This window comes from Malania oleifera, chromosome 6 (genome assembly GCF_029873635.1).
Source record: "Malania oleifera isolate guangnan ecotype guangnan chromosome 6, ASM2987363v1, whole genome shotgun sequence".
Lineage (NCBI taxonomy): Eukaryota > Viridiplantae > Streptophyta > Magnoliopsida > Santalales > Ximeniaceae > Malania > Malania oleifera.
In genome coordinates, this window is record NC_080422.1 from 32,000,309 (window position 1) to 32,028,184 (window position 27,876).

General features: G+C 37.3%; 2 protein-coding genes across 16 annotated transcripts; one reads left to right on the top strand and one right to left on the bottom strand.

The window, feature by feature from the left end:
- The first annotated feature begins 408 nt into the window (after nucleotides 1-408).
- Nucleotides 409-25,857, top strand: LOC131158087 (endoribonuclease Dicer homolog 1-like). 15 transcript variants are annotated; one of them, XM_058112677.1, is made up of 5 exons: nucleotides 409-733; nucleotides 1,273-1,651; nucleotides 9,381-9,495; nucleotides 10,629-10,738; nucleotides 25,439-25,857. In XM_058112677.1, exons 1-5 carry the CDS (start codon nucleotides 638-640, stop codon nucleotides 25,483-25,485), a joined length of 747 nt encoding a protein of 248 aa, XP_057968660.1. In that variant the 5' UTR covers nucleotides 409-637; the 3' UTR covers nucleotides 25,486-25,857. The 15 variants fall into 15 exon arrangements, with proteins under 15 accessions (XP_057968660.1, XP_057968657.1, XP_057968659.1 ...); XM_058112674.1 differs by lacking the exon at nucleotides 25,439-25,857 and adding an exon at nucleotides 22,261-22,900 and having other exon boundaries at nucleotides 10,629-10,784; XM_058112676.1 differs by lacking the exon at nucleotides 25,439-25,857 and adding an exon at nucleotides 22,261-22,900 and having other exon boundaries at nucleotides 10,629-10,765.
- LOC131158085 (ATPase 9, plasma membrane-type) lies at nucleotides 19,664-27,512 on the bottom strand. The gene is made up of 15 exons (XM_058112670.1): nucleotides 27,160-27,512; nucleotides 26,177-26,296; nucleotides 25,986-26,084; nucleotides 25,762-25,899; nucleotides 25,327-25,641; nucleotides 24,550-24,876; nucleotides 24,240-24,359; nucleotides 22,922-23,044; nucleotides 22,723-22,827; nucleotides 22,327-22,636; nucleotides 21,175-21,689; nucleotides 20,813-20,986; nucleotides 20,529-20,711; nucleotides 20,260-20,441; nucleotides 19,664-20,162 (listed from the first exon to the last, which is right to left on the bottom strand). The coding sequence occupies exons 1-15, from the start codon at nucleotides 27,214-27,216 to the stop codon at nucleotides 20,066-20,068; spliced, it is 2,865 nt and encodes a 954-aa protein (XP_057968653.1). The 5' UTR covers nucleotides 27,217-27,512; the 3' UTR covers nucleotides 19,664-20,065.
- Between the last annotated feature and the right edge of the window lie 364 nt (nucleotides 27,513-27,876).

The following is a 27,876-nucleotide window of genomic DNA, read 5'->3' on the forward strand; positions in this document are numbered from 1 at the left end:
TCATGGAGTACGGCGGTTCAGTTTTTTCAGGAGGAGTGGTAGGAAAGGATGGGGGCTTGGAAGGGGGAGGTTTTTAGGCCTAGGTCTAGCTGTTTTATTTTGGGTTTTTTTAGGGCTTTAGAGACGAAATAATTTTTTGTTTTCTTTTGAGTGTTTTCGTGTTTATTATTTTTTTAAAAAATAAATTAAATAATAACTTTTTGAAAAAATAATTTTTAGAGTGACACGTGACAAATATCGCTACTCCAAGTAGCGAGATTTGTTTAAATTTCGCTATTTTAAACAAATCTCGCTACTTGGAGTAGCGAGATTACGTCAGAGTTATTCTGGAAAATATTTCCCAGAGGTATTATTTAATATATTTTTTTAAAAAAAAGTTAAAATCGGGAAAAACTCCACATCTGATTCAGACTGGCCGTTGTATGAAGCCTTTACCTTAAACTGCCACTGATACCTCCACATTCCGCTACTAAGAGGCTAAAACGCCAAAATCCGCGAAGGCGTGGCTCATACGCAGCGTGTGATGTTCTTCCACTTGTCGTCTTCGCATGTGGATTACGGCAAACAGAGTGGGGGGAATCAACAGAGAGATCAACATCATAATATTTCTTCATTGGAGCAGAAGGGGGGTTAGGAGATGGAGAAGAAGCGTTCTTCCAAAGAATTCAATAACAATGTCGTACATTTTCTGCCTACAGATCAGGACATCGCCTCTCCCACCTTCCACTCTCAGGTATTAAACGCACAAAATGGACGCTTTCCATTTGAACACCCATTTGCTCTCTCTCTCTCTCTCTCTCTCTCTCTCTCTCTCCATCTGAAATTGCCGTTTTAGGGTCTTGAATTTGTCCTTTTAGAAAAAAAAAGAAAAAAAACCATTTGCTTCAACTATTTGCTCTCTCTCTCCCTCTCCCTCTCTCTCTCTCTCTCTCTCTCTCTCTCTCTCTCTCTCTCTCTCTCTGCGCACCTGGAATAGCCATTTTAGGGTCTTGAAATTGTCCCTTTAGGAAAAAAAAGAAAAAAAACCATTTGCTTCAAACGGCTTTCCATTAGCAACATCCATTTTACGGTATTGAATAGAACAAAAAAAATCCCATTTGCTTCAAACGGCTTCCCATTTTCAACAGACTCTCTCTCTCTCTCTCTCTCTCTCTCTCTCTCTCTCTCTCTGCATCTGCAAAGGATCTTCAATACAATCCTTTTCTATAAAATCTCTTTGGTTTTGCTTTTTATTTTTTCTGGGTTGGTTTTATGTCCAGTGTGGTTTTGCAGGGTAAGGTTTACCGGCCCAAAATCAAAACTTCAAACGAAGGTGCTAAGCCAAGCTCCAGAGGGGTAACAAAGCCGATTGAGTCAAATGCTGAAGCACCCACAAAAGCAGATTCAGCAAAGGAAGATGCTTCTCCTGACACCAACCTTACTGCTAATGCCGCTGAGAAGGGTAAGGTTTACAGGCCCAAAATCAAAACTTCGAACGAAGGTGCTAAGCCAAGCTCCAGAGGGGTAACAAAGCCGATTGAGTCAAATGCTGAAGCACCCAAAAAAGCAGATTCAGCAAAGGAAGATGCTTCTCCTGACACCAACCTTACTGCTAATGCCGCTGAGATGGTGCCCGGGGATGGAACTTGTCAAAATCACTCAAATGCAGAAGGTATGGAGTTACTTCGCATTTATATTACAGGGGCTGTTGATGTACCTAAATTTGATAATGGAAGTTTTGAAGCTGCATTGGATGATTGATTAAGTAATTAGGAATGCAGGGCATTATGAATTGCAGTTCACTGATAAAGTAAAATTCCTATCACAAATGCTTGCGTCGCATTTGGGACGTTGTGGATTGAATAAAATTTCATGCAACTTTTATAAAAAAATTTGTCCAAATTCACTTAATTTTTCTATTGTTTAGACAACAAAAAATTTCAATGAAAAGAAAACAGAAAAGATTACAGAGAAGGAGGACAAGCCATACCGCATCCTCCCCCACCCCCCCCAAAAAAAAAACATAAACAAATTCACATAATTTTAAATTTACAACTCCAAATTTATTTTCCCAAATGCCATGAGATGTGTACATATTTGCAGATTAGTGTGGATAACAAAGATCTCTTTTCCATCTACTTGTTTCAGCTTCAACTTGGTAGAAGGGCCATGCAATGGCCAACTCCAAATTCTTTTTCTTCATCTACTGGTCCTTCCACCAGCAACATTTGCTCCACCCATGCCCATTTTAGCATTCCAGTCATACTTTTAAAATTAAACTTAATCCCAACAAGTATTTTCCTACAAAACACAGTTATCTCTTCTCAGTGTAGGGATTCATCAATGGAACCAAATTTGCACCACCCCAAAAAATTCAAAATCCAGCATCTTCATTGCTTGAACCAAATTCTCAGTATTCAACTCTTGATGACTTAGTTGCTGTCCTCCCTAGCTGAAGCGGTACTCCCTTATGTGGTTTCTCTTAGCACTCCATCTGAACTCTGGCAAGCCGTGGTACATGCCCTTGGCTTTGGCTGAATCTCTCAAGCACAACAGTTGCAACTTCACAATGACTTCAATTTCAACGCCTCTGGAAAGATGACAATGCAGAATATTTGCAATGTGCAAAATTCTTAGTTGATGAATTAGCTGCAGCAAGGAAGCTTAGCACTCTGCAGAATATAATGCAACACTTCATAGAGATCTTGGGCCAAGTTTTCACAAAATCATAGCTGCTTCAAGTGCAACGTTTTTCATGAACTCCATGGGCAACTTACTGCAACCTGCTACACTAGTTCTTTTCCTTTAGAAATTATTCGTTCTGATGTTTGCGGCCCTGCTTCTCTTCTTTCCAATAGACATTATTACTTTATTATTTTGTTATTGACTTGTTTAAATATACTTGATTGTTTCATATATCCAGCAGCTCTCTTTATCATGTTGGTTTTACCTTTCCAAAATTGATGCATCTTTATTCATATACAGAGCTGCTGCTATTTGTGTTTACCTTCTTTTATATGTTGATATAGTTATCATGAGTAATTGTTATTAAATTATTGTTTATACCATCCATTCTTTATGATTTGCTATCAGCAATCTTGGGTCTCTGTGTTATTTTCTGGGTGTGGAATTTCTCACTCTGCTGCAGTTATTTTTTCTCAGTAAAAATATTTGATTGGCCTTCTTAAGCATTCCAAATTATATGGTGTCAAATCTATCAAGACACATTTGGCAGCAACATCTCCTCTTTCTCGGCATGTTGTACATGATTAATCCTCGTCTTTAACAAGTCATCCTCATCTATAACAAAGCATGGTTAGTGCAGTGCAGTATGCTACCTTAAGACACCCTGATTTCATACTTGCTGTCACTAATAGTCATTATCGCAGGCTTGCAAACGTAGTTTTCACCAAGTCATGGTCACTCTCCATTATGGGTTGTGCGTCTCTCATCTAATTATCAGTCTCTCCATGCGTTTTCTTGGCGTGGATTGGGCAGGGTGTCCTGATTATCATATGTCAGCCAGTGGGCTTGCCATCAATCTCAGACACATTAAATTTCTTGGTTTGCTAAGAAACAACCTGCTTTGTTTGGTCGTCTGTGGAATCGGAGTATAGTGCACTTTCAAATCCTATTGCTGATTATTTTGCTTTTGCTTGTTCTCTGCCCTGATTATCATATATCTACCAGTGGGCTTGCCATCAATCTCAGACACATTAAATTTCTTGGTTTGCTAAGAAACAACCTACTTTGCTTGGTCGTCTATGGAATTGGAGTATAGTGCACTATCAAATCCTATTGCTGATTATTTGGCTTTTGCTTGTTGCACATGTTGGGCCTTCCTCTTTCTTCCTCCTCCCATTCAGCGTGACAGCTTTGGGGCAATGTATCTCATTGTCAGCCCAATTTTCCATGTCTGCACCTGGCATATAGATATGGATTTCCACTTTGTTTGGGATCAAGTGGATTATAAACAGTCAGATGTCAAATTCATTTCAACAAAGGATTAAACTAGAACTGATTCTCCTTTAATTTCTCACTTGATTCTAATTCTTATAAGCTCTCAAATCTCAAAGAGTTTCAAACTTGGCCTACATTGACCCAGCCATATGATGTTCCAAAAATGTAAAAACAACACCATATATAAATATGCCTTACTTGGTCAGTGCTAGGAGATAGATAGGCATCCTCTTGTTTTGATAGATTCCTATATACTAATTCTTGGGACTTGGGGAACACTTTTGCACACCTAATTCGAGAAATCCTCTCTAGACCTACCTTGGACCATTGCCCTTTGCTCCTCAAGTCCAATCCATTGTAGTGCAGTCCCACCTTGTTTCATATTGGAAATATGTAGTTGACGCATCCGCCCCTCCAAGAGCATGTGAAAGGATGGTGGGGCGAGTGTCACATATAGGGGTGGGAGGATTTCAAAATTGATGAAAAAGTTGGAAGTATGTAAAGATGAAGTTGAAACAATGGAATAGAGAGGTCTTATGAAATACAAAAGAGAAAAAACAACATCCTCTCATAAATTGCTTGGTTGGATATGCTTGAGGACTGCAGTTTGTTAGATAAGGAGGCTAGTGCTAGGAGATCCAGTCTTTGCAATGTGCTTGAGGTATTCTTATTGAGAGAGGATATGAGTTGGCATTAGAAATCTAGAGTGAAGTGGGTCAAGGAGGGGGGTTGCAATTCCAACTTCTTTTGTAGGGTGGCAAATGGGAGGGGGAAAGGTTATATCAAGGAGTTGGAGCTAGATTCAGGGAATGTGGTGAGGGGTTAGTCCTAGGTCAGGCCTGGGATGACCAAATTCTGCAAACACCTATTCATAGAGGAGTTCCCAATTAGATTAATGTTGGGGAGTCGCAATTGGAGCCATATTGGGTGAGTTTAGCTCAATCCTTAGAGACTTTTGAGGCTAAGGAAATCAAAGACATGGTGTTTGAACCAAGGACATAAATTTTGGTCGAAATGTCGAAATTTTGAATTTTGAGGGGTCTCGAACCAAAATTGAGATACAAATTCAATTTTGAAAAAATTCGGCAGAAATTTCAAGATTTTGGTAAATTCCTATACCCTATGAAATTTGAACAAAATACCTTGATTTAGAGGTAAAAGAAATGAAAGACCACGTAGAAGAAGTGAAGAAAAGGTGGGCCACGTATGGCTGCACTATAATGTGTAATGGATGGACAGAATCTATAAAATTATCCATCATAAATTTCATGGTTTACTTGAAAGGGAACGCAATTTTTCTAAAGTCAACAGAGGCTTCTGACAAAATAAAAGACCATGAATATATATATTTCCTATTAAAACATCTTGTGCAAGAGGTATGAAAGCAACATGTTGTCTAGGTGGTGATCGATAATGGCAGTGCTTACAAGAAAGCGGGTCTAAAATTAATGAAAAAATTCAATTCGTATTGGAATCCTTGTGCTGCCCATTGAATTGATATCATTTTTGAGGAGATCAGAAAAAGAGAGCCAATAAGCATAATGATCTTGTAGGGGCAAAATATCACTAATTTTATATGTAACCATGGATGGTTCTTTGCTAAAATGAGGGAGCACTGTCAAGGGGATATTGTGCGTCCAGGGGTTACACGATTTGCTACAAACTACATTACCCTTGATAACTTACAAAAGAAAAAAAAAAAGAGTAGGCTTAAAATCTCTATTCACATCCGATGAATGGGTTGATCATGCTCTTAGTCAAACAAAATTGGGTAGAGAAATTGAAAACACATTTCTTAACCATCAATTTTGGGATAGAGTGGCAAAAGTTTGTAACAGTTATGAGCCTATACATCGAGTATTGCGTGTAGTCAATAGTTAAGTGTGGCCAACATTAGGAGTTGTGTTTGAAGTAATAGGCGATAAAAGAGGCCAAAAGTGCAAGATGGGTCCTCAAATTAATCAATGAAAGGTGGGAGAGAACCCTTGAACATCCTCTTCATGCAGCAAACATAAAATATTTATAAATTTCAAGAAATTCATATATCAAATTACTTATTACATATTTATATTTTACTTTAATTGATTGAAAACTTATTTTTTAAACCCAAAATGTCAATACAAAGAAGGTGTTGGGGAAGATCCTTATTTGCTTGATGTAGTTTATAAAGTTTTTAACACCCTTGAGCCACATTCCTCTGGCCTGGATCAAATTGGAAATGAGGTATATTTTCAAAATAAAAATTAAATAAAATAAGTCTTAATCCATATTTAATTATTTAATAACAATTTTTTTAGATTATTCTATTTAGAGATGCAAAAAGAAGCTTCGGAGAAGCAACTACTGAAGCAGCTAAGACAACCATGACACTTGGTAAGTATTTATATATAAATGTACAATACAAAGTTACAAACTTCAAGTAAAATCTACTAAGTACTAACTTATGTTCTTAAAATATCTTGTATAGCTAATTGGTGGATGATGTATGGATTAAATGCTCCAATCCTAAGGAAGATAGCATTTGCGCATTTTGTCACAAACTGCATCTTCATCAGCTTGTGAATGAACTTGGAGCACATTTGCACTCATTCACATGAAGTAAAGAAATAGACTCGCCTACACTAGACTTCAGCAACATGTTTTTTGTTATTACAACATGAAGATAAGAGACGTGGAAGCCGAAATGGACGAAGTGGCTGGATAAGATTCCCTGGACCTTCTTGACATATCAGTTGAATTGGGCGACGAGTATGAGTATCCACTTTTCCAGTGGATTAGACCATCCCATCTTGATGAATGAGACAAAAGTCCCCACCCACAAATGACCAAGCATGTACGAGATGACTTTAGTATTGATGTTAATCAGGTAATGATAGAAGGAGTAATATCTAGCAGCGATGATTCACTAATGAACCTTGGGTCTAGATATGGAACTTCATCCACTATGCCCTTTGGTGGTGATGATGATAATGATATGACGACGATGCTGGTGGTGACGGATTTAACCCCGGCGGTAGTAGTGGGCAAGGGTGGTGATGGTGGACACTATGGAGGAAATGAGGGATGACAAAATTATAGACCAGAAGTGGAAGGTACACATCCTCCCCAACTAGAAGATGGGGGTCTACAGAGAGAAACGTGTCTAGTTGATAGGCAATATAGTCTTTAGAAAGGGAAAAGGGAAGATGCATCAAATAAAAGAGGAGACCTTTTCCCTTAGTTTGCAATCTACGAGTATAGGAACAGAGCATGACTCTAATAGTTATAGTGGTTATAAATCTACACAAAACTTTTCCTCACAATCAACCATTTCCATATGCATATGAGCAAACACAATAATATGGAAATGGGCAACCACACACGTATGGGTATGGAGAAACAAGCCAAGAATATAGGTATGACCAGTATGCAAATGCAAAACAATCCTATGGACATACACAACAAGTAGAACCTGCAAGAAGACATCCTAGTAAAAGAAGATCTTTTGGCCGAGTGGAAATTGCCATGAATCAAATGACTAGGGAGGAATATGAACAACACATGTACACCTATACTTAATATTTTGGAAATTATATGACATGAAGTGATTATTGTAAACAATATATGTCATCTTGAAATCCCAATGATAAGGATAGGAGAGATGACTTTAAGCCACCAAGAAACTCCATGCGGTATTAGATCATTAAATGTATGATATTTATTGAAATGTAGCTGTTTAAAATAATAAATTTGTTGGCTTAAATCATCAAAGGAATAGCTTCAAAACTTTATAATCATTTCAATGCTTTTCACTTCATAGCTTGTTTCACGATGTGCAATTTGATACTCTACACACTAAAAACTTGTCATATATGCATTTTAAAAATTTATTTTGATATCATATTAAGCATAATCATCTATTTTAATATTTCCTAAAATTTTATTGTAAATTTCCATTATTTACTATAAATTTCTGTAATTTCTTAAAATCGAAATTTTTCGTAAATTGAGACCATCGAAATCAAAATTTAAGTCCTTGGTTTGAACTGAGCAAGGATAAGGCCCTTGGCCCCAATGGATTCATTACCCTTATTCTTAGGAAGGAGAGATCTCTAAGAGATAGGGACTTTAGACCCATTAGTCTCGTAGCTAGCTTGTATAACATTCTCTCTAAGGTCTTAGCAATGAGACTTCTGCTGATCTTGAGGGATACATTACCATGACTTACTGTGCATTCATTCGTAATAGACAAATTCTAGAGTCGTAGCGGTGATAGGGGTGTTTTTGGGAGGATGTGTGGGTGGGTGAGGTCCTTTCAGAGTTTAAAATGCCCTCTTTGTGGGATTTCCATTATTTCAAGAATCCCAGTGAAAGAGAGGTTGATGAGCTTACCACTTGCTTTCTGTGTTGGACAATTTTGTCCTTACCAGGGAGGATGAGAGAGTGTGGGAGGGTGATTCTTTGGGGGTTCTCTTCTAAGTCCTTGTTCTTACACCTTTTAAAAACCCCTTCTTCCACTGCTTTTCCTTGGAACCACATCATTGGGAAGGGCAACGTTCCTTCGAAATTCCAGACCTTCATCTGGACATTGTTGCTGAATAGGATTAATACACATGACATGCTTCACATTAAAGGGCCCTTTTATGTCTCAGCCCTGACATGTGTATTATGTGCCATGAGACCAATGAAACTAAGGCTTTCCTTTTTCTGCATTGTTAGGTGGCATCACACCTGGGGAATGCTCTTTTCTCTTACACAAGTGAAGCTTGGGTGACACCTTGGAATGGGTAGACTTCTTGCTAGTGAAACATAGGGGCTTTGGTTCTAGTGGTAAGGAAGCTGCTTCAAGTAGTAGAGCAGTTTTCGCTACCTTTCGAACTCTTTGGATTGAGTGGAACAAAAGAATCTTTAAGGGCCACAAATCTTGCCCTAATTTATTAAGGGATAGAGTGGTGTTTATGGTTTATTATGGACCCACTCTTTTGGGGTTTTTTGGGGTTTATTGCTTTCAGATTTTCAAAGAGATTGGATGGCAGCTACCATGTAACTTTTCTGGTTGTAACTTATTGGTCTATTGAGGACATCTTGTCCTCTTACACTGTACATTTTTTTTTTAATTCTTATTACAATTTTATCTTATCTAATATGTATATATATTCCAAATACACCCATCCCATGTTTGGGAGCTTGGAGTTTGAATGTTGGACCTTGGATTTGGATTTATGTAGATTTGGATGAAATGCAATGAGAAATTATATTGAGTTTCATTCTAATCAACACAAATTCAAATCTTAGGCTTGAAATTTGCTTCCAAACACGACTCCAATTAAATTGGGTTTTTAACTCATCTAACATCTTTAATGACTGCATTAGAATTGAAGTGGTCATTTGAAGTCATTATTCCTTAAGTGCACTTTCTAGTTTGATTTTTTGAGGTAACTCTGTATAATACAATGAATCAGGTGCTCCAAATTCAAGTTTGGCCAAATCACATTTATATGAGATCTGTGCCGCAAACCATTGGAAGCCCCCTTCATTTGAATGTTACAAAGAAGAAGGGCCAAATCACATGAAATTGTAAGTCCAGCATTCACTGCCTGTCAAACATAGTCTTTTATGTGAAATAAGGATGTTATGAAAGTAATCTCACTGAAGAATGACTAATAAACTATAATTAGATTCTCCATACTGAATTTATTGTTAAAGTTTTGTCTGCTGAACTTGCAGTGTAATTCTTAAGTGATCCCTAGAAAGGGCAGTTACAACTAGCTGCTCTTTGGGAGGTGTTAAATTTAAATGCTAGTTCAATTTCATTCTTTCTTGAAGTTGCCTTTGCAAAAGCCCAAGGAGCCTGTTTGTGAATTTTGCCGCTTTTGCAAAGCCAGGTGTCAGAAAATAAAATAAAATAGAAAACACTAATTTTCACAAAAATTCACCATCTTTGGATAGCATGAGTAGATGTGGCTAGATTCTTTTTTTTTTTTGGAAATAACTGGGAAGGTGATGGTATTGAGGATCTGAAATATAGGAGCAAGAGAACTACTAATGCATTCCCTACTTTGTGTCATCTCAAAGAAACAAATTCTTTACGGACTAATTATTGATATTATTTTATTAGTAATTGTTTGTGCATGTGGAACCTAACTTTTCGTTTTGCTGTGGTGCAAACTAGACCACACTGGTGATTAACTCATCTAGAGGGAAGCCATTTGATGTATGCAGTTTTTGCATGATAATAAGAAACCTAGGAAGGCTATTATTTATTTATTTATTTTATTATTATTATTATTATTATTATTATTATTATTATTATTATTATTATTTTTCTCACGGGGAACATGAGCTCTGAAGGACTTTAGAACTGCAATTCTCTCAAACAAAACTAGGTTAAAATTTTTTTCCCATGTTTTCCTTCTTAAAGTCAGTCAGTTGTATAGTGCACCCAGATAACCAGAGGAGAGCTGTTGAGCTATGATGAAACATAAGAAATTACCTTAGCTAGAATAAAGTATTTAGAAATGGTGTAATAATTTTGGGAAGCCAACCCTGAACAGTCAGAAATATTTTTTCTGACTTGATTTGAAAACTATAATAGGCTAAAAATCCCTAAGCAGCTGACTTGTAGAATGTTATTATATAAGATACGCTAATTGATGTGCAGAGTCACTGGCTTTGAAGTATCTAGTATTGGTGAATCCTATTTTGTGCAGGTTCACATTCAAGGTCTTTGTTGAGATGGAAGAAGCAACGATTAGAATTCTGGAGTGCTTTAGTGCCCCTCGTTCAAAAAAGAAAACAGCAGCAGCACATGCAGCTGAAGGTGCACTTTGGTTTTTAAAGCACAAAGGTTATTTTCCTAGCCGAAGGTGAAAAAAGGAAAAGAAAAAATATAAAAGAATGATTAGCATTGCATCATCAAATTCTTCCCCCCCCCCCCCCCCCAACACCACGTTGTATATAATCCAAATTTTATATTTCTTTTAATTTATATTCCAAATTTTAAATTTCTTTTAATTTGGTTTTAATGTATGCACAACATTTGACAGACAACTCTACCTAATGCAAATACAAAATGTGTCAGACTCAGATCTTATTTTGACCACTGGAGTTTCAGATATCAGTATTGACTATTCGGTGCTACAGCTGGTGGTTTCCTTGCTGCATAATTGGATCAGAACATAGTTGGCTGATCCATGGCCATTTTAGCCCCTCTATTTATTGCATCCTTTAGCAGTTGGCGTTGTGCTTCTTATTTGTCAACTCACTGGTGCATTGCTTTCTTCTGGCCTAAAGGTGACTGGTGGATTTTCAATTCATGGTTTATTCAGAATAACATAAATCATTCAACATTCAGTTGTTCTGCCTAATTCCACTGTATCCATTATGCAGCAAGGAAACCACTTGCTGCAGAGCTTAGCATGCACATATACCAATATTCATCAATTTTTTAGGATTCTTTAGCCAAAGTTTTATCGGAAGCAAAAAAGCAACTTGGCAGGTAAACAGCTCATAACCCACAGTTCATTGAATTTTGAATCTTTCTGACCTGGTCATTGAAACAATCTCTCTTTCTCTCAACTAGCATTTCTCAGCCTTGTTTGCTTTCTAAACTTTATTAGCTAGAGGCAAAATTTCCCATGGCATTTCATTTTTGAAGATAATGTTAAATGAAAAGCATTGGATTCCCTCCTAAACAAAGTTTTGTTGGAAACTCCTCTATGATGTGCAATTTTCCAGTACAGTAAAATATGGCAGGGAAAATGCATTCCCTACTTAATGTGGTAGCATTTGTGTGTGTGAGAGAGGGGGGGGGGGGGGGGGGGGGGGAAGATAATAAGTTCAAAATATGAATTCAAATCTCATTAGCACCCTGCTCTTTTCTGCCTTCATTAGGCTAGTTCTCGCTTTTTTTATTTTTTTTGCAAACTTTCAAATATAGATGTGCCCCAATTTTGATTGGTTCTAACCCAGTAGAATTCAGAAAGTTAGGTCATCTGATGCTTGAGTGATTTAACTTTTTATCTAAATGCCATAACTCCTAGCCTTTTTGAGCTTCAAGAGGTAACCCAAAACAAAAAAAAATGTGGGCAGAATCTTTTTAGCATTGTCATCAAAGGTTTGTTATCAGTGGCTGATCTTTGTTTACCACTACTGTTAGGGCAGAGATGTAGCACTGATGAATAAAAGTTCAGTAACATGTTTTGAATGATAGTTTAAAAACATGATGACTGTGATGCTCACTCTTTATTTCTTTCTTTGGTAGATAAACCAGTAGGCATTACATTAACAATAATGGACTGTTGACTGGTGTGACTCATAAAGCTGAATCAGTTTTATTTGTTGCTATTCTTTAGGAGCTGAATCAATTATATTTGTTGTTATTCTTTAGGATTATAACCATTTCTTCATGCTAATTTTTAGGCACTTAGCTGTTATGCTCAACAAGTAGCAGATTTTTCTGCAATTCAGTTTTCATTATGCTGTATAAATATTTAGTTTGTTGCTAAATTTAGCCTTCTGCAGTCTCTAAATCAACTTCTCTCATTATCCTTAGTTTTTGGTTTTTTAAATATCCAACAGTTTGGTATCAGAGCCATAGTCTTTAGGGACCTGTGAGATTGAGAGAGCTCAAACACAACAACCTATTCAGAATCAATTCAGAAAATACATTCACAACAATTGCACCTCCAGTGTTTGATGGAACAAATTATCAGATGTGGGCTGTTAGAATGGAAGCCTATCTTGATGCTAATGATCTATGGGAAGCTGCTGAACAAGTATATGAAGTTCCAGCCTTGCCAAACAATCCAACTCTTGCACAAGTCGAAAATCAAATGGAGATGAAGCAAAGAAAATCAAAAGCAAGAGCAACCTTGTTTGCAGCAGTCTCATCCACCATTTTTACTAGAATAATGACACTGAAAACAGTCAAGGAAATTTGGGATCTTTTGAAGCAAGAATATGAAGGAAATGAAAAGGTCAAAGGGATGCAAGTTCTGAATTTGATCCGAGAATTTGAGATGCAAAAGATGAAAGAATCAGAAACAGTCAAGGAATATTCTGACAGACTTCTTGGCATTGTCAACAAGGTAAGACACCTTGGTACTGATTTTTTGGATTCTAGAATTATTCAAAAGGTCTTAATCACAATTCCTGAAAAGTTTGAGGCTACAATTTCATCTTTGGAAAACTCAAAAGATCTGTCAAACATTACCTTGGCAAAATTGTTGAATGCACTGTAGGCACAAGAACAAAGGAGGCTTATGAGGCAAGAAGGATCTGTGGAGGGTGCTTTTCAAGCCAAATCGCAGAACAACAATGGTGGCAAAAACGAAAAAAATCATAACAAAAACAACAAGCTTGGAGGTTATGCAAGCAACAACAAAAATAGCCAAAGCAACAACACTCAAGTCTTTCCACCTTGCTCCTACTGCAAAAAAACCAATCATCCACAGAATAAGTGTCGGTGGAGGCCAGATGTAAGATGTCACCAGTGTGGTTAGTTAGGGCACATAGAAAGGATATGCAAGACTCAACAGCAACAAGGAGAAGCCAAGGCGGCTGAGGATCAACCTTAAGAGGAGCAGTTGTTTGTGGTATCATGCTTTGCTACCAACAGCTCCATAGAAAGCTGGCTTATAGATAGTGGTTGTATGAACCACATGATTTATGATCGAGAGCTCTTCAGAGAGCTTGACAAGACTGCTATTTCTAAAGTCAGAATTGGAAATTGAGCACACATTGCAGTCAAAGGCAAAGGAACAGTAGCAATTGAATGCCACACAGGGCAAAAATTAATTTATGATGTTTTATATGTTCCTGAAATTAATCAAAACCTTTTGAGTGTTACTCAGTTGTTGGATTGTTTGGCAGGGCTAGAACTTCATATACTTGTTCAGCAACTTCCCATAGATCATTAGCATCAAGATAGGCTTCCATTCTAACAGCCCACATCTGATAATTTGTTCCATCAAACACTGGAGGTGCAATTGCAGTGAATGAATTTTTTGAATTGATTCTGAATAGGTTGTTGTGTTTGAGCTCTCTCAATCTCAAAGGTCCCTGAAGACTATGGCTTTGATACCAAACTGTTGGATATTTAAAAAACCGAAAACTAAGGATAATGAGAGAAGCTGATTTAGAGACTGCAGAAGGCTAAATTTAGCAACAAACTATATATTTATACAGCATAATGAAAACTGAATTGCAGAAAAATATGCTACTTGTTGAGCATAACAGCTGAGTGCCTAATAATTAGTATGAAGAAATGGTTATAATCATAAAGAATAACAACAAATATAATTGATTCAGCTCCTAAAGAATAGTAACAAACAAAATTGATTCAGCTCCTAAACAAAAGCAACAAATAAAGCTGATTCAGCTCCTAAAGAATAGCAACAAATAAAGCTGATTCAACTCCTAAAGAATAGCAACAAATAAAACTGATTCAGCTTCATGAGTCACACCAGTCAACAGTCCATTATTGTTAATGTAATGCCTACTGGTTTATCTACCCAAGAAAGAAATAAAGAGTAAGCATCACAGGCATCATGTTTTTAAACTATCATTCAAAACATGTTACTGAACTTTTATTCATGATTGCTACGTCTCTGCCCTAATAGTAGTGGTAAACAAAGATCAGCCACTGATAACAAACCTTTGATGACAATGCTAAAGTTTTGGATTACCTCTTGAAGCTCAAAGAGGCTAGGAGTTATGGCATTTAGAGAAAAAGTTAAATCACTCAAGCATCAGATGACCTAACTTTCTGAATTCTACTGGGTTAGAACCAATCAAAATTGGGGCACATCTATATTTAAAAGTTTGCAAAAAAATAAAAAAAATGAGAGAACTAGCCTAATGAAGGCAAAAAAGAGCAGGGTGCTAATGAGAAAAGCTACAAGGTGTTGTTTGAAGACAAAAACTGTGTGATTAAAGATACAAAAGATATAGTGGTGTTCAAAGTTCAAATGAAAGGCAAAAGCTTTGCCTTGGATTTGATGAAAGAGGAGCAGGCTGCTGTACACAAAGAAGATAGCAATACAGTGCTTTGGCACAAGAGATTGGGACATTTCCATTATGCTGCTCTTCCTTTTATGAAGAAGAACAATCTAGTGAAAGGCTTGCCTGAATTAGAAGAGTCTCCTAAATGTGCTGCCTGTCAATATGGGAAGCAAACCAGGCTTCCTTTTCAACAAAACAAGGCTTGGAGGGCTACACAGAGGCTGCAATTAATACATTCAGATGTGGGAGGACCAATGAAAACACCATCATTGAATGGCAGTAAGTATTATATTGTTTTCATTGATGATTACTCTAGAATGTGCTGGATTTATTTTATGAAGCTTAAATATGAGGTTGCTGGCATCTTCAGGAAGTTTAAAGCTTGGGTTGAAACTCAGAGCGGATGCAAAGTGATCAAGTCTGATAATGGAATTGAATATACCGCTAAAAAATTTAACAAGTTTTGTGAAGATGCAGGTATCGAACATCAGCTGACAGCACCTTACACTCCACAACAGAATGGTGTTGTGGAAAGGAAAAATTGGACAATTATGAAGATGACAAGGTGCTTGCTTCATGACGAAGGGCTGCCAAAGAAAATTTGGGCCGAGGCTGTAAATACAACAATTTTTCTGTTAAATAGATTGCCAACAAAAGCTTTGCTAAAAAAGACTCCATTTGAAGCATGGTATGGCTATAAACCAAAGTTGCTTAATCTGAAGACATTTGGTTGCCTATGTTTCTCTTACATCCCTCAAGTTAAGAGAGACAAATTGGACAACAAAAAAACAGAATATGAGATCTTTGTAGGCTATAGCTTAATTTCAAAGGCCTACAGGATCTACATACCACAAAGTAACAAAGTAATTGTCAGCAGGGATGTTCAATTCCTTGAGTTAGATAACTGGAGTTGGGAGAATGACAAGAAGCTTGAGGTTCAGAACGAGAATGATGATATGGATGATGAACCTGTTAGAAGAACTAGATCACTTTCTGACATTTATCAGAGGTGTAATGTTGCTGTAATGGAGCCTGTAGGGTATGAAGAAGCTGCAATTGATTAGAATTGGATAGTTGCAATGAAGGAGGAACTAAAGATGATTGAAAAGAACCAGACATGGGAGCTGGTAGACAGACCTAAACACAAGAAAGCTATAGGAGTCAAGTGGGTTTACAAGACCAAACTCAATCCTGATGGTTTTGTTGTAAACAAGTACAAGGCAAGACTTGTTGTCAAGGGATATGCCCAGATGTGGGATAGATTTTTCTGAAACTTTTGCCCTAGTTGTCAGGTTGGATACCATAAGGATGTTGTTGGCTCTTGCTACACAAAAAGGTTGGGTTATGCACCGAATGGATGTCAAGTCAGCCTTTTGAATGGATACTTGGAGGAAGAATTTTTTGTGGAGCAACCTGAAGGGTTTGTTTTTCAAGGACATGAGGAGAAGGTATATCAACTAAAAAAAAGCCATGTATGGTTTAAAATAGGCACCAAGGTCCTGGTATAGCCGAATTGATGCACACTTAGTGAACTTAGGCTTTGAAAAAAGTCTGAGTGAATCTACTTTATATATCAAGAAGACTGATGATGAAATACTTGTGGTATCTCTGTATGTTGATGATCTACTTGTTACAGGAAGTAGCAAGGAGCTGATTGACAAGTTTAAAGAAGAAATGAAAGATGTCTTTGAAATGACAGACCTTAAGAAGATGACATTCTTTCTTGGTATGCACGTACGTCAAAAGCAAAATGAAATATTTCTATGCTAGCATAAATATGCAAAGGAAGTCCTCAAGAAATTTAATATGGAAGAATGCAAGCCAACTACTACAATGAATCAAAAGGAGAAGTTTTGCAAAGAAGGAGCTGAAAAGGTGGATGAAAGGCTGTACAGGAGCCTAATAGGCTGCCTAATGTATTTAATTACAACCAGGCCAGATATCATGCATGCAGTGAGTTTGCTATCAAGGTATATGCACTGTGCTAGTGAAATTCATTTTCAAGCAGTAAAAAGAATTCTTAGATATGTTAAGGGCACAATTTATTATGGAATAAGATTCAGTCAAGTTAAAAACTTCAGTCTTTATGGTTATTTTGATAGTGATTGGGCTGGATATGATGATGATATGAGAAGCACCTCAGGTTACTGTTTTAGCTTTGGTTCTGGAATTTTTTCATGGTGTTCTAAGAAGCAAGAAGTCATAGCTCAATCCACAGCAAAAGCATAATATGTAACTGTTGCTGATGCTGTGAATCAAGCCCTTTGGCTCAGGAAACTTATGATAGATTTGCATATGGAACAACAAGAAGGCACACAATTATTTGTGGACAACCAAGCTGCAATTTCAATTGCTAATAATCTAGTGTTCCATAGCAAAGCAAAACACTTTAAAATAAAATTTTATCTTCTAAGAGAGGTACAAATGGAAGGAGAAGTGCGGCTGATCTACTACAAAGCATAAAATCGAAGTGCTGATATCCTAACAAAGGCACTTCCGAAGATTAGATATGAATTCTTGAGGTAGAAGCTTGGTGTATGCAGCTCCAGAGTCTAGGAGTGTTGACTGGCGTGACTCATGAAGTGGAATCGGCTTTATTTGTTGCTATTCATTAGGAGCTGAATCGGCTTTATTTGTTGCTATTCTTTAGGAGGTGAATCAACTTTATTTGATGCTATTCTTTAGGAGCTGAATCAGTTTTATTTGTTGCTATTCTTTAGGATTGTAACCATTTCTTCATGCTAATTTTTAGGCACTTAGCTATTATGCTCAACAAGTAGCATATTTTTCTGTAATTCAGTTTTCATTATGCTGTATAAATATATAGTTTGTTGCTTAATAAAATTTAGCCTTCTACAGTCTCTAAATCAGCTTCTCTCATTATCCTTAGTCTTTGGTTTTTTAAATATCCAACATGAACAAAAGTACACTGAGGAAGAAGCATGCGCACTCTATACTAAATTAACCTATGAACCAGAGGGGTGAGACATCATTCCAGAATCTATGGCCTTCCAGATGATGATTCATATTAGCAAGTGTTATCGATAAGCAAAGGCAGTTGATGATCAATTTAGAGTCCCCTTCAATATGGGCATGATCAGTACCCTGATCTTTGGCCATCAATAGAGCAGGATGGAGTGCTTAACCTCAGTGATTGTAGCCACTGTGTTAGCCTTCTTGCTGGCTGATGCGCATATAACCCAATCTTCATTGTTACCAAAAGCAAAACTGTCGCAAAACCAGAATTAGAATAGACAGAACCATCAAAATTAATCTTATCAACACCATCCCCAGGATGATGAAATAATATTCAATTTTGATCATCTTAGAAGAGACATAATTTACTTGATGCCAATCACTTGCTTGCCGATGCTGATGGATCGACGCCATCAAACTGCCAGCCCACCCTTGACCAATTTTTTCTCTGCTCCGCACTTCCATTTGTATGAAGTTTAATTAGCCATCTATAAAGGTTTTGAAGGATAAGGCCAATCCTTACTCTGTCTTTGCTTTTTCCCTTGGCTCCTTGATCTCATATTTTATCAATCCTCAGTTTGGCAATTTAGTTATTCCTAAACTTAGGATGGTGGGGGAGGGATTCTCAATCCCTTGCTTTTCACTTATTGGCTATCTTTATAATCTTCAGACACAACAATCCATTGGGATAGCCCAAGACTTTGATTTGGGGATCAACAAGTTGAATGTTCCTAGTTCAAATCTTAGGATGGTGGAGGAGGGATTTTGAAATTAGGAATGAGAACTTCCTATTAAGTAACCAAGGCCCAATGACCTTTCTAATAAACCTAGAAACATATGGTAATCTAAATAGCAATTAGCATGTGAGTGTGAGTAATAGGAGGAATTCTAGCTTCAATAAATGACAATGAAGGAAGATGAGCTCTAATGACAGCAACCGTTCTGCAGTATCAATTCCGATGCAGTTCTCAATGGATGTGAGGAGGTTTCTTCTTCTTTGGCGCATTCGTGCGTATATCAATGCAAGCATTTTTGAAGCTTGAACAAAATGAAGGATGCAATTTTTTCTCCCCTTGGCCTCTTAAAGCCTCATCTTTATGGTTCTAGAAGTAGAAAGTTTTAGATGTGCATATTGGTTATGCAAATGTTTTAACTGGTTCATTCTTTAAAGGATGGTACATTGAAACTGCAATGTGCAAGAGTGTGTAGCATATGCAATTTTTAATGGAGACCTAGATTTAGTGGACTAGTCACCATCCAATCGTACAGTTTTGGTTGTGCAATTAACTGCACATTTGGTATGTAGGAATGAAATGGAATTAGAGAGAATGGAATCAAATTTATCACTTGATTTGGTCATATTCCATTTAAATTTTCAGTCCATTCCTTTCCCATCCCATCCATTCCACAAACCAAGCATGTCGTAACAATATTGCCAAGGCATTTTGTCACCATCAATGTCTATATTGCATGAAGTAGCCCATGGACATGTCAAAATATAATAAGAAGTTCAGTAACCAAGCTTAATCTCCTTGCTGGGTTATGTTATTTTTGGAGTTGCTAGGCTGACATTCCAGCATATTGAAGGAAAGTTGTTTAAAATTGACATGAGCCACTCATGATATGTGCCACCACCATCAAGGCATGTACACAATCATAATTGAAGCAACTTTAAACACAGGATCCAACAAAATAAAACTTAATTAGCAATTGATGAGATATTCGGTAGTATGAAGCTAAGCAACAAAATTATCCCAAAAGAAAAGAACCAAAATTTCACATCTTCTTTTCCAGAGGGAAAGAGAGAGGAAATAACCCTTCTTAAATCAACGGAAGACCAGTAAAGAAAGAAATTCCTCCCTCTTTCTCTCTCCTACTATATCTCTTTATCTATATTTACTAAATAAAGAAAGAAATTAGTATTTGACTGCAAGGAACAAAAAGACCTATCTTGGGAAAAAAAAAATGATTCAAGACAACTGAACCATTTGATTCTATAACCTCTTTTTTCAACCTAAAGTTGTCCTAGACAAATAATCGCAACCAGATTATTCCCGACCCTCGCATCATCATGCTCCACAAAATAAAAAATATTCCTATCATTTCTTTTTTTCTTTCTCCTCTACTTCAATTTCTGCTGTCAACACTGCCTGTCATCCTCTCTTTTCTAAACAGTATAGTGCTGCTGTATGGTCTCAATATCAAGTCCCTTAAGCTTTACGACTGACTCAATGTGCCCCTTTAGTGTATGTAGCTCCCTTAATCTGAAAAAAAGATTTAAAAAAAAAAAAAAAAAATTATCATCATATATTGGCATGATCCTTAATGAGCAAACTAGCATTATCTTCTTGTGATAATCACCTTGCGACTTCGGCCCGCCTCTTGGCCTGTTCAGCAATTTCAGACAACTCTCGGAAGTTATTCTTATCATTGAAGAGTTCCGATGTCTCTGGCGGCTGGAGGCCATGCAATGTGCGTTGAGCCATAGCCCATTGTGCCTGCCTCTCTCCCTTTCCATAATCCTTCTTTGTGGTGAAAGCCGTCTGCATAATTAAGGGCAAAAAATAAATGGTACGAAAATATTTCCGATGAACCATAATATTCTTTTAATAAACAATTTGACAGGATACCTTATTCTGGAGCAGATTATCCCAGGCCTTGCCACTCAATGCATACCGGATAATAAACTTAAGAGCATCCAGGGGGATGTAGAAGACAATGCTGTACAGCCAAATAACACCTGCCCATCCCCAACCAATGCCGTGGATACTTGCAAAGTTCCAGTTCGCGTACACAGCGATTAAAGTAGCAATCTTAATTGATTAGGCAACAGATCAGTAAACTATTGCTATCAATGTGTGCAGTGCAAGAAACTACGTCGGCAACTGGAAACAAAAAACTTCATACAACTCACCAGCTGTGCTATTGCAAAGGCAGCCACAAGTAGGAGACCGGGGCGTTCAATGAAAGACCAGCTCCGAGACCGTGTGACGAAGATGAGTGCCTGACTCACTATGCTCACTTGAAGGTAGAGAGCAGCTGTAAGCTCATAGGGGCTGTTCTTGATTGATCTCACACCAAACCTTTCCTGCAATGTTTTTTGCTAGTATTCTTAGATTTGTGTGAGAATTGTGTAGAATGCAGATGCCTGACATGACAATAGAGAAAAAACATTCTAAAAGTCTTATCACAAGCCACCTTATCTTTTGAGGACTATAGTTAAAAGATATACAAGTAAATGAATAAATTGTCCAGTACACTGGTAGGGCTGCTTACAGAGAAAAAATCGGACTGGTGAGCGGCCCAAAAGAAAATTACAGTCATTACAGCTAGGTAAGTTCCAAGAACAATGCCAGTGGCAAAAATCTCCTTGAGCTTCCACGAGTCAGGGGTGGGAGAAGGCTTCACCCTGTCTTTGGAAATTGTCATGATGGTTCCATCATTGAGTATGGCAATGATCAGAACCATGAAAGGGGAGAAATTGAATTTCCAGATAAGTGCAATAAGCATGAAGCCGAGCACAATACGAATTGTTATGCTAACAGCATAGATGGTGTAGTTCTTCATTCTCTGGAAAATGGCTCTGCTTGTCAAGACAGCACTCACAATTACACTCAGTCCTGGTTCAGTCAGAACTATGTCAGATGCACTCCGGGCTGCATCAGTTGCATCAGCTACTGCAATACCAATGTCTGCCTTCTTTAGAGCTGGGGCATCATTCACACCATCCCCAGTCATTCCACAGATGTGCTTCCTTTCTTGCAGCCTCTTCACAATCTCATATTTGTGTTCTGCATGCCTCCCATTTTAGTGTTAAAACTGTCGCAACAAAAGTTTACAAATATTCCAAATAATTCCCAAATTATTGTAATACCAGCATGAAATAGTATTTATCTTCATTTTTTTTTTTTAAATAGCATGTATTTCGCTTTCCCCTGCTTATATTCACCATGGCTCCCTTTTGATGTTTTTTGATGGAAATAAAAGTGAAGGAAAATGAGTAGTTAGAAGTTTTTACATGCATTTTCTCACTTCCTCAAACAAATATTGAAACTGAAAGATTTATCCAAATATGATTCATGATTAAGAAAAATAAAGGTTGATGAGATATAAATGATTAGTGAAATATTGCTCTCCATTTGTTCACTACAAATTTTCTTGTAACCAAACAAGAGAAGTGCATTGCTTCACCTGTTTTTTCCTTTTTTTATTTTTATTATTTTAAAATTTTTTTTGTTCCCCTATGCTTTTTATGTTCCAAACAGCATCTAAATCTTCACAGATTTTCATGTATTTTGCCTAGTAATTTGCTAAATGTAATATTTTCTGCCAGACGTGCCTTAAACACTTATCTATTGGCAGGGCTAGCACTATCACCATGATACAAACACATTAAAACGGAAATGTGTTAAAGTTCGATTGAATTACCTGGAAAAACACCAGCAAAACCATCAGCCTTCTCAATCAGTTCATCAACAGGAACTGCAGCAATAGTCTCATCCTTGCTCTGGCCGAGGAGGGAGGAAGAAGGATACATGTTGGTTCCCATGCCAAGCCTGCGACCAGTCTCCTTGCCAATAGCCAGCTGGTCGCCTGTAATCATCTTGACATTGACACCAAGATCGAGTGCGCGACGAATTGTTTCTGCACTGTCATGTCTTGGAGGATCAAAGAGAGGCAAGAGACCTACAAATTGCCATGGCTCTCCCACACTTTCCTTGATCTTCTCCTGGACTGTCTGTCATATGGGAAAAGAAAAATACCAGATGAAGTTCAGTTCTAAGCTTCAAATAAACTTACAATGGAACAAGAACATAGGCTCACTTGTCGAGCAACAGCAAGAGAACGCAGACCACGGTCGGCAAACTTATCAATAATAGCATGAGCTTTCCTTTTCACATCTGCCCTAAGATTACAGAGCTCAATGATCTAATTGAGATTTTAGATGTTAGGCATATAGATAATAATATTGAAATGAATGCAAATAAAAAAAAATTGAGTAGCTTTTGGCTGTATTGGTTACCTGCTCAGGTGCTCCTTTGCTAATTCGGTGCCAATTTCCATCAGAGTCGATGTATGTTATGGCTGTACGCTTCTCTACTGGGTTGAAGGGCAAGAAATGCACCTCATTGATCCCTGCTCTGGCCTGCAGAGCACAAGCAAGAAAAACTCTCCAAGTTAACAATCATTTATCCTAAATAAAAAGGTTATTCACTGGTCAAATATTTATTGTGGACTGAATGGCTAAAACAAAAATTACTCAGAATAAAGCTCTCAGGCCAGACACTGAAGTGCATGAGAAAGACTGGCCACCAATAGCAATAAGAATAGGAGCAGAGGTTTAGTTACACTTGGAAATTTAGAGCATACTTGAGTGTTTGGGTCACTTGTTCAAGGTGGGATTTACTACATTAAGGACAAGTGAAAAATTAACTTTCCATTTTGATTGATGGGCTAAATAGTGAAATGAAACTAATTTTTAACTAAATGACTGAATGCTGCAGAACTTTCTTTTCCTCTCTCTCTCTCTCTCTCTCTCTCTCTCTCTCTCTCTCTCTCTCTCTTTTAAGGCCATATTTGAGAATCTAGACCGATGATCAAACATAATATTTTTATATCACATGGCTTTTTGACATGCCAAAGGTCAATCTGGGATTAAATGCAGGAAATTCTACAACATTGCCTCCTGCCTTGGATCCATTCTTCCCCAACTAGTTCACTTCAAATAAATTGTATGCTTAAAATGAGTCTGAGAAGGGATGCAACCAGGGGATGCAATCTGAGTATTAGTGTAATCTGACTTTGGCAGAGGCTCAGACTCTAGCTTAGGCCAGGTCTGAGCACAACTAGCCTAAATGGAGCTAAGCATGTTGCAGAAGCCAAATAAAGTTTAATCATAACCACCTTGGACATTCACATAGATGTTGAAACTCAACACATGCAAATTCAACTCAATGATTTACAATACACTTATAAAGCTTACATCCCATCCTAAATCGGCTAATAACATATTTCTGCATGGATTCTCACCAGCATCACCAAAAGTTTCTTTTGGGTTACTATCCTGAATGGTCAAAGGAGGACACCTACTTGAACCATTCACATGTTTAATCTAACCAAGCCAAGTTTTGCCTCAGGTCAGCTCTTAAACTAAGCTTACAATACAATCTTGGCCATTGCTTGTTTAAGCCACTGGATGACCTGAAATCAAGCTATTACAGTCTTACGGATGACTGTCAGTCTTATTTAAGGCCTGTTTAATCAGTACTATTCCTGTGGCGCATTGCCAACTGAACTATACATTCCAAAACATGTATGCACATTTAGATTATTTCATATACCTCCTTGGGGTCAGCCAGCATTCCAACAATACAAGCGTCAATAGCATCCTGATTCTCTACCCTTGAAGCCCTAGCCCCAAGCAGGATCACAGTTTCCTTGTCCACATCCTTTGCAAAGACCTGCAGACTAATACATTACTACCATGACAAAAAATTGACAGAAACTTGCCACTGATGAATCTTAAACATTTTTCAACAATACAAGTTCCTTCGGCTCTTTTTCTCCCTTCCCACGCTGACCCTTTATTAAATCATTAACTATTGGCACTGTATAGTGTATACATTTACTTGTCATTAAATAATAACATACCTCAATCATGCTTCTATCCACTGTAAGTTTGTTGAGAGTGAGAGTCCCAGTCTTGTCACTACAAAGGACATCCATTCCTGCCATCTCTTCAATAGCTGTCATCCTCTTGGTTATGGCACCCTGCTCTGACAACCGATGGGATCCAATAGCCATCGTCACTGACAACACTGTTGGCATGGCAATTGGAATTCCTCCAATGAGAAGCACCAAAAGATTATTAATTCCATCCCTGTATCTCCGATGCTGAATTGGGTACATTACCACTATCTCCACTATCATCCCCAGAGCAATTGAACATATACAGAAGTTGCCAATGGCTGTCAAAACCTGATTGAATGATCCCCACGCAATGAATGTTAGAAAAAACAAACATGACCAACAGCTGGGAATGCTACATTGTTTGAAACTAAACTGCTATTAACGTTAAAGTAGCACCTTCTGAATAAAAAAAGATGTTGTAACTTGTAACATTGCAGCATATCCGCTGAATTTTTTTTTTTTTTTTTAAATGTGCTGATCATCACTAAATGCGCACATATAAGCAATCCTAACTCACACAAGTCTCTAATTGTAGCTATCAGAAATTATTTGAAAATTTTCAGAAACTAGGAAAAAGTAGAGAATAAATTTCGTAATGAATTTTCCTTCTCAATTTTTATTTTTATTTCCTGGTCAATTTCACTAACCAATACCCAATTTATGAATTTATTCTAGCATATAACTCTCAAATCTCAATACCATAATTTATCACTATATTTTGTCATATAAGTACAGAACCTTCTGGAAGTGTCCCACTTGGTTGGTGCTGTCGACTAGGTGGGCAGCCTTGCCAAAGAAGGTGTGCACCCCAGTGGCAATCACAACAGCTTCAATCTCACCTTGTTTGCAGGTGGAGCCCGAGAAGATTTCATCACCAGGGTTCTTTGTCACTGGTAGAGACTCACCAGTGAGGGCAGACTGGTCAATCTTGAGGGGGTCTCCTTCCAAGAGACGAGCATCTGCTGGGATGATATCGCCCAACTTGATGCTCACCACATCTCCAGGCACTAAGATCGCTGCTTCTTGCTCGGTCCATCTTCCATCTCTCAAAACCTTCAATTATGCAAACATGCATGAAGAGCTCAGCTGATCACATATCAACTGTTTTTTCATAAGTACAGATGAGACCCAGTTTAGTAGTAAGTAGTAACCAACAATATCGTGTACATATACCTTGGTTTTGGGAGCAAGACCTGCCATTAATGCTGCTGCAGCATTTCCTGCATTGTTTTCTTCTATAAAGCTTATGGTGGAGTTAATGAATAGCAATACTACAATTCCAACAAAATCTTGCCAATCTGGAGGCCGACCCTGCACTTCTTTTAATTGAAAATCAGCATACTCAGAGAGAAAGGTGACAGGGAAAAAGAGAAAGGTAAAAAGGAAGAGGGATTTACCCCTCCATTTGCCAGAGCAATAGCCATGATTGCAGCAATCTCCATGACCCATGATAACGGATTCCACATAAAACCCAAGAATTTAAGAAGCTTATTTTCCTGTTTAGTATTGGTTTAAACAGATAAGCTTTTCATAACTAATAAAAATAAATGTGTATTTAAAAAAAAAAAAATTTAAATATAAAACTTGCCGTTTTCTCCTCTAGTTTGTTTGGGCCAAAGATTTGCAGCCTCTGCTGCCCTTCCTCTGATGACAAACCCTCTCTTGTGCATTTTAATTGTTCAAATACTTCATCAATTGGAATTCGCTCCTGTTGAAATACCAATTACCATCAAACATGTTATCTCTGAAATTTTTCAATAATTACTCTATTTGTTGAGGCTGGAAGAGTTTAATTTTAAAATCTATAATTGCTTTTTAATACCAGACATTGCTTCAGTGGATGTATTCGTAGCTAAAAGGTGCACTATATTCTGTATATATTTTAATATATTAATTTTCTAAATAACCATGATAAAATATTTTCAAAAAAATGTTCAATTGCTCCCGTATTAATAACTATTAATAACCATTAATGTTTTCGTGTTTTTTCTCTTAATGAAAGCCAGATTTGATGTGAAATTAAATTATCAAAACCTCAGGTGCATACGTAGATGCATTAATGGCACACAGAAGGAAACAAGACCCTAAACTAAGCAAAAGAGAAGACTGAAAAACTCGCAAAAGACCACCATATCACACCACCTTGATTCATCCGCATATAAATCATAATCAAATTTTCTTATGCATGTTTATACAAAACAGGTCGGATAATCAAGCTGAATAAGGGAAAGCTAACAAACACATCAAGAACGAAAAAACAAATACATTATTATTCATAGAACTCATCCAGTATTCAAACCAAACATCAATCGTGGACAGAGAACCTACTGCAGTAAACACAAACATAAAAATAAAAAATAAAAATAAAAAGCGAAAGTAAGATCTGCATGTTCCTGAAAACACAATCACCGAAATCAAAGATTAGAGATCGAAAGCAGAGAATGTTTAGACAATGAGGGGAAAAATAATCTTTACAGCATAAAATGCGTTTAACTCGAGGATTAGAAGTCGAAAACAGAAGGGCAATCTCAGTGCACTCAAAAACCTGATGAAAACAAAAACGAATCTTACAAGGTCGACGCTCTCGTTCTTGATTTCTTCCAAACTGAAGCCCTTGTGTTCCGACATTCTCTCTGTACTCGATCGAGCTTCAGGTACTCCTCATGATATCTATCTCTATCTCACAAGAAGACCCTGCAGGTCGGCGTGCTAAGGCCTGGTTGTCGCAAGAAAACAGGAAAAAACAGAAACAGAAACAGAAACAGAAACTGAAATAATGTTTTTGTTTTTGAAATTTCGTTTTTGAGCAGATAACGAAATAGCCTCCGATCTTTGAGTTCCCTTTTAACGAACTTTGATTCCCATTTTTGTAACGAGCGAACGAGCGGGAGACTTGTGGTCCGGGAGTCCCGGTCATCCGGTTGAGAGAGAAGATGCTAGTGTGGCGACCCTTCTTGTGCTGATCATGTGAAGGACTAATTGTATTCCACCACGTGTTTGTTACGGTTTTTTGGCGTTCAAACGTGGCGCTATTGTTATTTTGCATGGCGATCTAGTCCCCAGTCTGCAGCACCGCCGATAGAAGGAATATTTATTCTAATAAAATAAAATATAATATAATAAAAATGGCACAGATTTTTTATAAGAATTAACAGCTTTTTTTGTACAAATTTTATGATTATTTTTTTTTTGGTAAATGTGTGAATAATCTTAATTTATTTACTTTATATTAGAGACATATTAAAAATTTTGTATTGCTATTTACTTTATAATTGTAAAACAAATCAA

Coding starts and splice junctions, on each gene's coding strand:
- LOC131158087 (XM_058112671.1), top strand. CDS start 549: ATGTGGATTACGGCAAACAGAGTGGGGGGAATCAACAGAGAGATCAAC. Junction 734..1,259: donor CTCCCACCTTCCACTCTCAG/GTATTAAACGCA, acceptor TTTTATGTCCAG/TGTGGTTTTGCAGGGTAAGG. Junction 1,652..9,380: donor AAATCACTCAAATGCAGAAG/GTATGGAGTTAC, acceptor ACAATGAATCAG/GTGCTCCAAATTCAAGTTTG.
- LOC131158085 (XM_058112670.1), bottom strand. CDS start 27,216: ATGTCGGAACACAAGGGCTTCAGTTTGGAAGAAATCAAGAACGAGAGC. Junction 23,045..24,239: donor TGCTGGCTGACCCCAAGGAG/GTATATGAAATA, acceptor TGTGCTCTGCAG/GCCAGAGCAGGGATCAATGA. Junction 20,987..21,174: donor ACCAGTCCGATTTTTTCTCT/GTAAGCAGCCCT, acceptor AAAACATTGCAG/GAAAGGTTTGGTGTGAGATC.